Source organism: Pipistrellus hanaki (assembly GCF_964339955.1).
Source record: "Pipistrellus hanaki genome assembly, chromosome: 18".
In the NCBI taxonomy this organism is placed as follows: domain Eukaryota; kingdom Metazoa; phylum Chordata; class Mammalia; order Chiroptera; family Vespertilionidae; genus Pipistrellus; species Pipistrellus hanaki.
In genome coordinates this window covers 14,822,555-14,835,219 of record NC_140520.1, presented here as the reverse complement: position 1 = coordinate 14,835,219, position 12,665 = coordinate 14,822,555, and the positions used below count along the sequence as shown (strand labels likewise).

General features: G+C 38.7%; 1 protein-coding gene across 2 annotated transcripts in view; it reads left to right on the top strand.

Moving 5' to 3' along the window:
- KIFAP3 (kinesin associated protein 3) overlaps positions 1–11,885 on the top strand; it is a 110,085-nt gene extending 98,200 nt beyond the window's left edge. The window contains exons 20-21 of one of the 2 annotated variants that reach the window (XM_084865981.1): positions 8,046–8,114; positions 11,422–11,885. In XM_084865981.1, coding sequence (XP_084722107.1) covers positions 8,046–8,091 — 46 coding nt within the window. In that variant the 3' untranslated portion in view covers positions 8,092–8,114; positions 11,422–11,885. The remainder of the gene's footprint in view (positions 1–8,045; positions 8,115–11,421) is intronic. The other variant, XM_084865980.1, reaches the window with a different exon arrangement.
- Positions 11,886–12,665: the final 780 nt, after the last annotated feature.

Sequence of the window (12,665 nt, the reverse complement as noted above, 5' to 3'; positions counted from 1 at the left end):
AGCATAGTTAGACAAGTGAATTTTTAAATTGCAAGTGTAACTTAAAATTACATCTTTTCAAATTGATACAAGAAAGCCATAAAGCTATGTTTACATGGGTATTAAAACTTCATGCTGAGATAGCTTTGAGGTGGTAAATGAACAGGAATTCTTAAAAGTCTCTAAAACATTTTTTAAAGAATTTTGGATTTTAAGGACTTTATAAATATTGAATTATTATAATTAACTTATCCTCTATATACCCAAAGGGGAAAAAGAAACTATTACAATGTCTTACTGTTGCAACTTGCCTATTTCTCTCAAAGTCTGGGGAGTGAAGTACTGTTTGCCATCAGCAAGTGGGTACCATAGCCATTTAAAGTAAATCAAGTTTGTAACCTTTCTTCATCCTGCATGCCTGAAATAATACAGATATACAGTTGACTCTTGAATAATGCAGGGGTTAGGGGCACCAATCTCCGAGGCAGTGACAAATCTGCATGTAACTACAATCAGCCCTGCACATACGCAGGTTCCCACCGGGAATTTATCCTTGGACAACACGGTTCCAACGTGCTGGTCCATTGAAAAATGCATGTGACCAATCCGCGCAGTTCAGACCCGAGCAGTTCAAAGGTCAAGACACCTGTGTGTGAGTTTGAAATTCTACCTAAAACCCTGTTCCGCCCTTAACCTCAAGAATGTACGCTGCATTCCCATCTCCAGAGAGAGTTCTCCTCACCGTTGCCCAGCTCTGCTTATAAGTCCCAGTTTGTGGGGTTGGCACAACCCCAACACAATGAACATCCCAAAATGAAAACACCCCACTCTAAGTACTTCTGTGCCCTTTTCAAAGAGAAGCCAACACGATAGCAGTCAACCTGAGAACAGGAATGTGTGCAAGGTGAGAAGTGATGATTTGTGTGAAATAACCAAAAACCTTGCCCTTGATCAGCTACTTTCAAAGTAAAATCACTGACTGTAAAAGACGAGAAAGCATGTAAAGAGCCTTTCCCAGTGTTTCTCATCGCTAAAGATGTTGTATCGTTTGCATCAGTCGTAACACAGAATCCCACTTCCACAAGCCACTCACTCTCGCTATGGTAAAAGGAAGGTATGATTGGCTGTGGCATTATTTTGGTGCAACAAAAATTAGTCGCCTGTGCAAAGGCATAGCTCTCTATGAATTATGTAGGAGCCCCGGGAGGTCAGACAGAAAGCATGCATGGGAAGTGTGCCAGGTGTGATGGAGATCCCTTCACTGTCTACATGAGGTGGCAGGAGCCAGGATCTCCTAGGTGTTTTTAGGGAAGGCTCTATTATTTTCATATGTCAGAACAATAACAACACCAACTGTATAGGAGTCACCATACTGTTCTTGTAAGAGACTTGGAAATATAATCTCAAGGCAGACAGATGTTAAAAGGGATAGCCGTTATTCTTATTTTACAAAAATAATCATGACAAAGAAAGTTACAGATATAGACTGAAAAGAAGTTATCAATAGAGACAAATCTTATTCAGATATTCTGTTTCTGAGGTCATTGTGCCCAACTGACTTTTAAAAATTCAGGAGTTAAGTTCATATTTAAATTAATGTTGCTGAATTTAATTTACATAATTGCCAGCCCTTAAATTAAGGGAGGGAAATGCTTACATACATCAGCACTTTTAAAAAGTTTCCTTATGTTGCCTTGAAAATAGATCAATTAAAATATGATAATAGGGTACAAGTCAGAAAACTATTTGTTAAGCTTGTATAGTTCTTTCCATGTACACTTACTTTGCTTAGTATCAACCCAATGTGCCCAGAAAGAGCTCAGCCCCGTTCAATGAAAATGATAAGGAAATACTTCACGTCATCATCAGAAGACTGCATCCGGTTGATCAGAAGGAATTAAGTCAGTCTGTATCTTGAAAATCTAAAGTTAGCCTTAGATAGATGTAAGTAGAAAATAAATTCACCTTGGGTTGGTTGGTTGGTTGGTTTGTGTTTACAGATCCATAATATATCATATTCTCAAGGACCAAGAGAACTCGTAAAATTTAAGGGTGGAGATTTACGTTAGTACCTATTCTTCCAGTGCTACATGCAATGTCGGTACAGTGCACAGTATACTGAGGTTCTGAATGCTCTAGAGGGCACCATATAGCTATGAAATACTTATCTGCCTGAGTTGATTACTGAAATTACTGAGTTAGTGACTGAAAGTATACTCATAACACTGTCCAATATAGAGGTTTGAAATGTTATCATAACCCAAGAAAATGCTTTTTTGTTGTATATTTGATAGCATAAACTTACTGAGAATCAAAATTTCAAACTTTCATGCTTTGCTGTTTTAAATCAGATACTTTGAATTTGTTTAAATACTATTTCTATTATCCATTCTTGTACCCACAATTTTGGAAATATGTTACTTAGTTTGCTTTAGCTACAAACAAGTCTTAACTTTTCAACCACTATTTTATTTTTATCAGCCAAAGGTAATTTGTAGATTATTTAACCTAAATATTGAGACAAGTAAATGAATAAATAGACATGACATAAATTGGAAACTTTACATCAAGCTTCTTATATTTAATAAGACTTTAGAGTTCTTTTACAACAAACATTTTTCCCACTCTTATGTAAGATAATAAAAGAAAGCAAAAAGTTTCAAAACCATATCGAAATATCCCCAAACTACATTATATTTATTTAAGCATTTTGGAGACAAGGTTTTAACAGAAGCTCAACCATAATTTTCCATTTATGAGAGACTAGTATGTCAGGAGGGGTAGTGTGCATGTTAGTAGCCATATTACCTCATTGACTACATCCACATGTCAGATGGCTGTGTTTTATGAAGCAAGAGACAGTCCATTTTCTTACAGTTCTCGTGATAATTTTAGATTCTCTTCCATCTCTTGAACTTGTTCATGTTGAGAGTGCGTTATCACTTTGAGATTCTGCTTGGCGCTTACATTACAGTAACTGGAGGTCATTATTCATATTTTAACTGGACTCAAAAGTTTTTAGTGCCAGCATTAGCTTTTGAGTTATGCTCAAGGTCTTAGGCTTTGCAGCATGTTTGGTTTCTTTTCATTTCTGATTCGCGTTTTTCAGTACCTAATGGGCTCCGGCTCCCGCCTCCAACAAGAACTCTCCTCTCTGTTCAACATCAGAAGCATTTCCCTCTTTGGCATGTGCTTTCTGGTTCCCCAAGCGGTAGAAGCAAATTGGAAAGTGCAGCTGTCATTCTCGGAAGGTCATAGATCACACTGGCAGCCTGAGTAATCCAAGAGGTTTTAAGTATCATAGCATCGAGTTTAAAGTGAAATTCGCTCTGACAGGGCTGGCAGGCCAATAGGAAAAAGAAATATTTGTGCTTGGAGAAGTGCATATGTAGAGACCAAGGGTATAACTGATGGCTGGAAGTGATTTCAGTCTAAAAAAACAAATCATTAAGAGAGTGCATAGGGGTAAAATACACAGTTCATATTTTAAAGAGTCTCAAAATGAACCAGCAACTAAGGTTAGCATTACAGAGTAATTAGCTGTGGTGTTCGGGCTTTAACTCACTCAGTACCAGACAGGACAGTTAAACCATCACTGTGAAAACATTGCTACTTACATTCTAGTCTCTATGTTAAGCCTACAGCAGTCATTTTTGTACCTTAAAAAACCAAGGTATTATGACAGATTATATAAATGTTGAAGCAGTAACAGACAAACAGTTATTCAAAGGAGGTGCTAATGACTCAGTTTATTGACCTAGGGGTTACTTAAGCAGCTCGGTGAGCTCCCCGCACATTTGGTGGTGTGAAATGAGGCATTGCTTGATATTACAGAACTGCCAGCTTCAAGCAGTCTTGTGCTTCGTTGAAAAAAGTGGAAGTTAAAGATACCTTCATTAAAAGATTGCTGAAAAAGTTGGAGACCATTCTAGATTTGAGTCAATATTCACATCGGCTTGATAACCGCATCTGACAGCTTCCACCAGGCATCTATTGGGGTATTTTTTCTGTTAATTGCTGCAAATAAGGGGAAAGAAAACATCTTCTAATAGCTCAGTTGTTTCTTGTAAATCCTTGTCCTCTTCAAGAAAGCCAATTTCGAGTTACAGGAACATGAAGCTTATAAGTTCTTTCCTTGAATGTACAGAGCAGCTAAGAAGTGTAAAATGGAAGGGGACTTGCAGCAAGACGGTAGACCGAGCTGACCTGGAAGGGCATCCTCCCGTACAAATGCACAATCGGACAACCATTTATAATTCCTGGCCAAGTCCACAAAAACTCCCAAAGATAGGAGACACCCCCAGTGACACACATGCACACAAAAAGGAAGCACCCACAGAATCCTGGGTGGGGTGTGGGTTTTGTGGTATAGAGGAGGGTGGCACTGATTCCCTATAGAAAGTTGGGAACTTTGGTTGAAAAGAGGCCTCCTGGTTTTAATTCACCAGCTTGCTCCATATACATGAATGGGTTCAGAATTTAACTGAGGGAACCCCAAACCCAGAAATTATTAAAATTGCTTCAAGACAGTGAGATCAGCAGGGCCTTGAAATTATAAGCAAATACAGAACCTCTCTGTAGAAATATTTCCAGTGCTCAAGGGCCAACAGACAGACAAGAAAAACAAATAAGCCTGAAACTTGAACACAATAAAAAATTACAGTGCTCATAAAGAAATGACTGTCATGAAGGAGAATCGTCAGAAGCAATAGTAAGAGAGGATGCCCAAGAACTAGCATTAATAGAGAAACCTCAGTGAGGCTATAAAATATAGGAAAAGTAAGAGGATATAAAACTTGGCCGAAACCGGTTTGGCTCAATGGATAGAGCGTCGGCCTGTGGACTGAGGGGTCCTGGGTTCGATTCTGGTCAAGGGCATGTACCTTGGTTGCAGGCACATCCCCAGCAGGGGGTGTGCAAGAGGCAGCTGATCGAGGATTCTCTCTTATCGGTGTTTCTAACTCTCTATCCCTCTCTCTTCCTCTCTGTAAAAAATCAATAAAATATATATTTAAACAAAAAAAACCAACTCAGTGCAGTGGTTGTGTAATATGAAAAGATACCAACTGTAACATCTCCACATTAAAATAGACTTTGGAGATGGTTAAACAACAAATTAAGATGTATAATAAAAGTGTAAACTGAATGATATTACAGAAGCATCAATAAAATAGATTTTTTTTCATTTGGAATAAGTTCATGACTATTTTACACATGATTCCCTTATTCGTACAGATTAGTTTTTCTCAGAATAGTAACTAAATTAAAAGGATCTGTCAATGGTTCTTTTCCCATTAGAACTGACAGATGTCTTTTTCTTTTTTTCTTTTTTTTTAAGTAAACATATGAGCACTTTAAACGCAACTTCCCACTACTCGTATCATTTGTTCCTGATTTTGGGGAGAAATATCACTTAGCTTGATTTCACTAAAAATATGATTCTTTAGTATCCTTAGGCATTTAGTTTTATAACAAAAGGAAAAGTGATAACCATACATATGAAAGATTAAAAGAAAACCAAATGGGAAATTACAGCTAAACTTGATATATATTGGTGAAGCTCATTAAAAGACTGCTTACCTGCTCACTTTCTCAATCTTACAAAGGCTAAGTCCGAAGCAAGAAGTAACACCTTCGAGCAATCCAAAATATATATTTATTACATATAAATTTGTAGAAATGAGACCCTGTCAACAGTTCAATGAGCATAATAGAAGCCATTCTACAACAGTAGTACCTTCGCATGCATGTACAATACATTTTTCCGTGTCCAAGACTACAGCGTCTTTCTAGCCTTTTCATAGGCCCTAGTTACAGCACTTGGCATGTGCCTGATATTCCTATTTAGCTTTAAGTAAGTTGTTTCACACTTATAAAATGAAGACATCAGTTATGTGAGAGAGCAATGTAAACCACATTTTGTAGAAGGTAAATAGCTGAAAATTTTAAATTTTATAAAGCTTGCTTTCTAACTTCGCAAAAGGGCAATACTCAGTGATAAGACAAGCCCTCCATCTAGTGGTTGGTCTGAAAATTACGAACCTTTAGATCTTGCTTTAATAATACAATATCACTATACAAACATTAGGTAAAATTTTATAGACATTGTCTCATTTGATTAATACTTCTCTTGTGACTATAATAATAAAAGGATAATATGATAATTAGACCAAACTGCCTAATGACCTGCCTGATGAAGCCATGGGGGCTGAGGCAGAGGCAGTTAGGGGTGATCGGGCAGGCAAGGCGAATGGTTAGGGGCAATCAGGCAGGCCAAGTGGTTAGGAGCCAGCGGTCCCAGATTACGAGAGGGTGTTCAATGACTGGTTTAAGCCCAATCCTGCGGGAATGGGGCCTAAACTGGCAGTTGGGCATCCCCTAAGGGACTCTAGATTGCGAGAGGATTCAGGCCAGGCTGAGGGACCCTCCTCCCCTGTGCACGAATTCCATGCCCCGGGCCTCTAGTATATAACAATATCAAGAAGAAGAAAAAATGTTCGCTTCTGCCAGAACAGTCCAGCCTTTCTATTGAATACAGAAGTGAACTACTGATTTTATCTACATGGAATACGACAGCCTCTAATTATTGCATGAAGCATATTCCCATTCAAAGGGGCAAAATTTGTTTTGTTCTCAGTTAACTATAACTTTTAAATTTTTCAGCTAATTTTTACATTCATTCTCCTTAATTCTCAGTTCCAAAATAGTGATAGTAAACCACATTTAAAAAAAAAAAATACTATTTTTGTTTGAAATATAGCATATTTCATCATTGTTTTTCTGCCAATGCTCTCCCAGATCTCATTAATGACTTCACATGTGGACAGCCATAATATGCTCTTAAATGTTCCCCATGCTCTTGCCTCTCATCACCTTTTGTTACCACAATCATCCCTCTAAAGAACAGAGGTAAATTGTTCCCCTTCTTAAAAACCATGACAACTCTCCAAAAGCATATAGCTTTTAAGGTGGCATATGAAGAACTTTCAGAATCTATCCTAACCCCCCTTTCTAGCCTTATCTCCTGCCACTTGCTCAAATCAGAAACCCAAAACTTTCACCCTAACGTTCCACTTGCTGTCCTTCAGCCCTTTCACTTCACAATCTCAAAAGAACTCCAGCCTTTGATTTTCCTGGTGGACCACAAAGATAGATAGTTAATAAGACTCACCATTCCCTATTTGAAAATTTATTTGTCATAAAAGATTTTGTCTTAGGTAGAATAGAATCACTAAAGAAAGGCCCAAAATTTTATAAGATATTCATCATGGTAGTTATAAGTGAAAATTGTGTGTGTACCTGTGTGTGTGTGTGTGTGTGTGTGTGTGTGTGTACACAGAATTATACACAGACACATGTGCATTCAGTGTAAGCCACTTGGTGGTGATAACACCTTAAAGAACTTTAAGATCAATACAGTTTAGCCTACTTTGGCAGAGTCAGAAAAAGAATCCCGTTATATTCTATACTGGCTCCAGACCACATTATAAGTTATACATCTTCAGCTTCTTCCATTTTAAGAAAAATGCTGAAAAAAGTGAAGTTACCAGTATTTTAGAGAGAAAATGTGATGGTAAAGAGTTTAGAGACCATATCATGAGGAAAGATTAAACAGGAGTTGTAAAATAGATACTAAAGGAGAATAAGACTTCTCGTGTGGCTCCAGAGGGTGAATCTAGGACTAATAGAACCAGACCTCAGAGCGGTGTAACAAGGGACTTTCTCACAGGCTGGCGTGGCCACAAATGGCACGAACTGCCCCCACGGTGGAGTGAGGCCTGCATTTCAGAAGTGTTCCCCCGAGGATGGGCTAGACCCTGTTAAGGATGCTGTTGTGGATGAAAGCGTAGACTGTAGATGATTTCTGGAAATGTGTCCAACAAAGGTTCTGTGAAAGAGAACATGGCTGGGATTTCCTTTTGTGGCATCCACTAATATATTCACCATGTACTCCACATTCATTTTGCTTACTTGGGAATTTCAAAGAAGGAAAAGAGAAAAAAAAAGTCTTGTATTGCTTTTATCTAATTCTAATAAAATAACGATAATACTTTTCACTTACGCAGCACTTTTCATCCAAGGATTTCAAAGTGCTTTGCAAACATGCACTAATTAAACCTCCCAAACGGCCAGAGGTAGGTGGCTTTCCTCCCTTTCTCTGGGAATGTCAGCTCTGGCCCAGAGTTCCGTGAGAGCATCGGAGGGCCTGGGATCGCCCCGCTGCCGTCCCCGTGTGCTGTGCTGCATGTGACACGCCACCTGTCATGTCTGGGCCCCCCTCCCCCATCATCTCAGGTTTAGAATCCTAGCGAATGCTGTTAAAAATTTATTTGAAGCCTTGTTGATATTACAGGAAATTGAGTCATCCTGCTTGCTGAATGCTAATAAGAGCTGTAAGGGTTTTTATAAAATTAAACCTAGGTGTAGTTTTTACATTTGCTTTTGGATTTTAAATATAAATGTTTTGTTTATGAAGAATTTGCCATTTTCCTCTCGGGGTACCCCAAAATCTTTGTTCTTGGATCATAAAACTTAATAGCAGGTGGGGTTGGAGCCCTTACCTTTCCTAGTTGTCTTTTCACAATAAATAGTAACCATTTTCATTGAACTGAAATTATTATTTCCAAAAAGAGATCTTGCATTTTGGTATTTTTCTAATTTAAAGTTCCAAAGTATGACATCTAGACCTGAGGGTGCTATATAACTATCCTGGAAAGGAAGAGTGATCTAGTTGTACTATATTCTGATCTAAAGGGACACACAGCTCCTGTGCATAGGTCAGCAGTACCAGGAAGCGGACATGCACATGCAGAGACACACGTGCAGTGCGGGATTAAGGCCCCATATAAACAGCCAACTGTACGTACTTACCTGAAGCAGAACAGTCACCGGGACAAGGGCAGGTGCACATCTCACAGCCTAGTCTCCCTTGGTTCTTGGTCCCTCATGAGGGTGTGCAAGTGCCTCTCATATTGTTGCCTCCCACGGGAGAACGAGTGAATAAATGTCCCCATGTCCCAAAAGAACAGAGGTGGCTTCAAATTTTTCTCCTCCTATGGAAATGCAAGACATTTTGTCCTTGACATTGTACTGCCCAGAGATGTCTCTGTGTCAGTAGGACACCTGCAGGCTCAGACACAAACTCACCAGAGTTCTGGGTTACGTCTTACTTTCACTGACTGGGTGCAAATTCTTACCAGCAATGTGATGGATGTTTAAAAAAAAAAAAAAACGTAGTAATACCCACCTGTCAACTTACTATGGAAAAGTAACACCATCAGGCATATCAGATATTTATTCTTTACCCTTTTAGCAAGCCCCATGAGAAAAAAAGAGATCAGAAGTTTGCCTATTGGTCATAGGAAGAAAGAAAAAAAAAATGGAAGGTTTTGCCTTTCAAGTGTATAATGACCTCAGATTCTCAGAACTTTGTTGAGGCTCCTCCCTCGCGGAGGACAAGCCTTCCGGAACAGGTGGGTGCTGCCAGAGGGCCCCCCAGGAAACTGCCTGGGTTGGTTCTCCCAGCGCTGCCTCGGGAGCCTGTGGGCAGACTGCCTTCTGAGGCTCCTCTTCCCCCTTCAGATAGAATTAGTCATTGTCACAGTTCTGTGAGAGGGTCAGAGTTCAAGGTGCTTTTGTCTAGTTCTTCACTGATCTGCTGAGTGCTTCTCATTTCCAAGTTCTTGAAAGAGATCTCACCACAGCCCCTTGATTGAGAAACAAAGACAACATTGAGTTGAGTTTAACCTAAGTCTGCTGCTGCTTGGCCTCAGAAGAGACGCTAAAATGTGTAGGAAGTGGCTTAAGTAGAAAGATGATAAAGGAAGGAGTGGAGACCCACAGCTATGCCATCCCTCTTTACGTAGTGGAGCATTGTTCAGATACATGGCTGTTAGCCTTAGTGCTTCAGGGGGGAAATTTCTACGGCAATTTTCCTCTGATTCTAAAATGATACAGGTGTAGCTGAGCTCATGGACGCCACTGGTTTCTGAGATATCTTAAAAGCTGCTTTTAGACTAATATTTCTCTTCATCATAAAATGTGACCTTCCCATAGGACCAAGGTAGGAGGGGCGTGCTAATATTTTGCCATTGTAAGATAAAATTCAAGCTTAAAATTTTCAATCAACTTTCAGAAATTATAGATGGAGCCCAAAAGTTTGATTTATCCAGCATCACTCATTATAAATGCTAAACCTAGACTTGCATTTCAGAAATTCCATTCCTCTGAGAGGTGGATGCACTTGATTAATATGCCCTATATGTATTATGACTCTTTACATTTCAGTTCTAAATCCTATCCCAATACACACACAAACACACACACACACACACACACACACTATATAAAACCTTAATATTTTAAATTATAAGGTATTTTCATCTCATTTGGAGCTGTGAGAGTAAGTTGGTGGCTATTTGGATATATTGTTTAATCATATTAAGATTTTGCTTGTAAGAGAAAAGTATTTCCCATCTAATAATATCTTAAATCATTTAAATATATTTATTTTTTCAGAGCTTACATTTCTGCATCATGAGCCCTTTCCTGTGGTTGAAAACGAGCTCACTGGCATTCCCTGCATGAGCTGTGCATGAGCATGCTGCAGCTGCCACATTTGCCTGGCAAAGCTCGTGATTTTGCTAAGCGTTGGGCAATTTTCTGAACCTTAGAGGGTGCTCTGGAGAACAGATTCTCTTCTAAATAGTTTACTAAAGGAACAATGCTTTGTTTAAGGTAATAATGTTCTAAGTCATTTCATTATCAAGTTATTTTTATAACTGAAGGTTATCTTTGGACTTCTATTCCCATGGAATAAAATGAATCAAAATGTATCATTAACTTGCTGTTACTCAAACATGTACTGTTGAGTAAATGTTTGCACTGCGGAGCCAGAACGAGAATTGCAGATCACTTTGAAATTCTGTAAAATGTCCTATCTTCTTCCTTTACTCACATGCTTAGTGTGCAGTTTGGCCCTGCGTGAGCATTTACTGTTAAAACCCAACTGCATGTCCTTGTAATAGTAGATCAGTCCTACATCTTCCTATGAAGGAGATCTTTCCAGTTTTAGCATTCCCTCCCACTGTATTTCAGATCATGGCTAGCATGTAAAATCTTTTCATACTCGGGCATAAAAGCCATATAGGCATGTAATTTGTTGAAACTGTTCTGATCTGTCCTCTCTATCTCTAATGGTTTTACCCTGATGACAGTGGTTCCCAGCATTTTTTATTGCACACATCATTAGCAGTAAATATTTGTCATACACATTTTATGGCTATATTGATTTTTTTAAAGAATTGGCAGTATCCACATCAATCACTTCCATTGCTAGGAAGAGAATCTTGAAGGTGTAAAGTTCCTGGCCTCTTACCTGACCTGCATTGTGGGTGTGTGGTGAAAAATATAACATATTTCTCTTTCTCTTTCTCTTTCTAGCCTTGGAATGGATGGCTTTGGCCAGCCAGTTGGCATTCTGGGACGCCCAGCGACAGCGTACGGATTCCGCCCTGATGAACCTTACTACTATGGCTACGGGTCTCGATAAAGGTGGCCCTTTCCACGTGTGCTCTTAGCTTCTTAGAAGAAACCTGTGTGGTTTGGGTTGACTCTGCATATTGAGCTAATAATGCATGTTGATACTATTGCAGGTCTGTGCTTGTTTTTTCGTTTCATGTTGTTAGCTGCAGGTTAACTGCACCCCCTATACTCCCTGTTAAGTAGAGCGGATGCTAGACACTGTTCATCACCGGGCCATATCTGATGCCGGATAACATTTCCCTTGAGACTCAGAAGTGGATGCTGAAAAGCAACTGGACTGGAAAACAAACACTACATTATGTACATTAAGTGACTAATTTAATTTCTATTAAAAAGAAACATAAAGTACAAATGAATTAAAGTCATGTGTTTCTGTTTAATGTGTTTCATTAGGAGTTACATGCTTATATAGGGTGCATATGAATTTTATTTTTCCCCGCCTCATTTCCCCCCTTGTAAACTCTTGAGTATTTCATGTGGCATGTGCTACCCTGAAAATTTATAAAAAGACGTCACCTTTTTATTCCATGCCATGTGCCTGAAAAGTTGCTTCCCGAAGTTACTAACTATGAGTTTTCGATTAACAATGGAACATATGCCATATGTTGTTATATGTGAGTATAGTCTCTTCAACCATTTGCATTCATGTCTTTCTTACTATAGAATGTCTGGGACATCTATTAGTATGCATGAAATGAGATCAGTATTGGGTTTTTAAATTTTATGATTTGTGAAATCTAAAGTATGGTAAAGCTAATTGTCCTCTCTCGGAGGAAAATTAAGAACAATATTTTGCTCACTAAGGTACTTGTTTCCCATTTGTTCACTTGTTGTTATACGTTAGATTTAGGTAGTAAGAAATGGAAAGACTTTATAATTAATCCTGAGTTTTGAAAATAGCTCAAGTTACAACGCTTAAAGTTTACTAAAGCAAATAAAATAGCGATAATCTGTAGCTATTTCCTTGAGCACTTGCTGTGGAAGGAATTATGTAAGGATTTGAAGGGATGCATAGATCAAAGACAACTTCTGTCCTTGCGTTTTAGATCTCATTGACCCACTGCACTATTTATTGGCTTGATTTATATTTAAGGAACAGTAGGGCTGGAAAGAGCCTTTGAAATAACTCAGTTCATCTACCT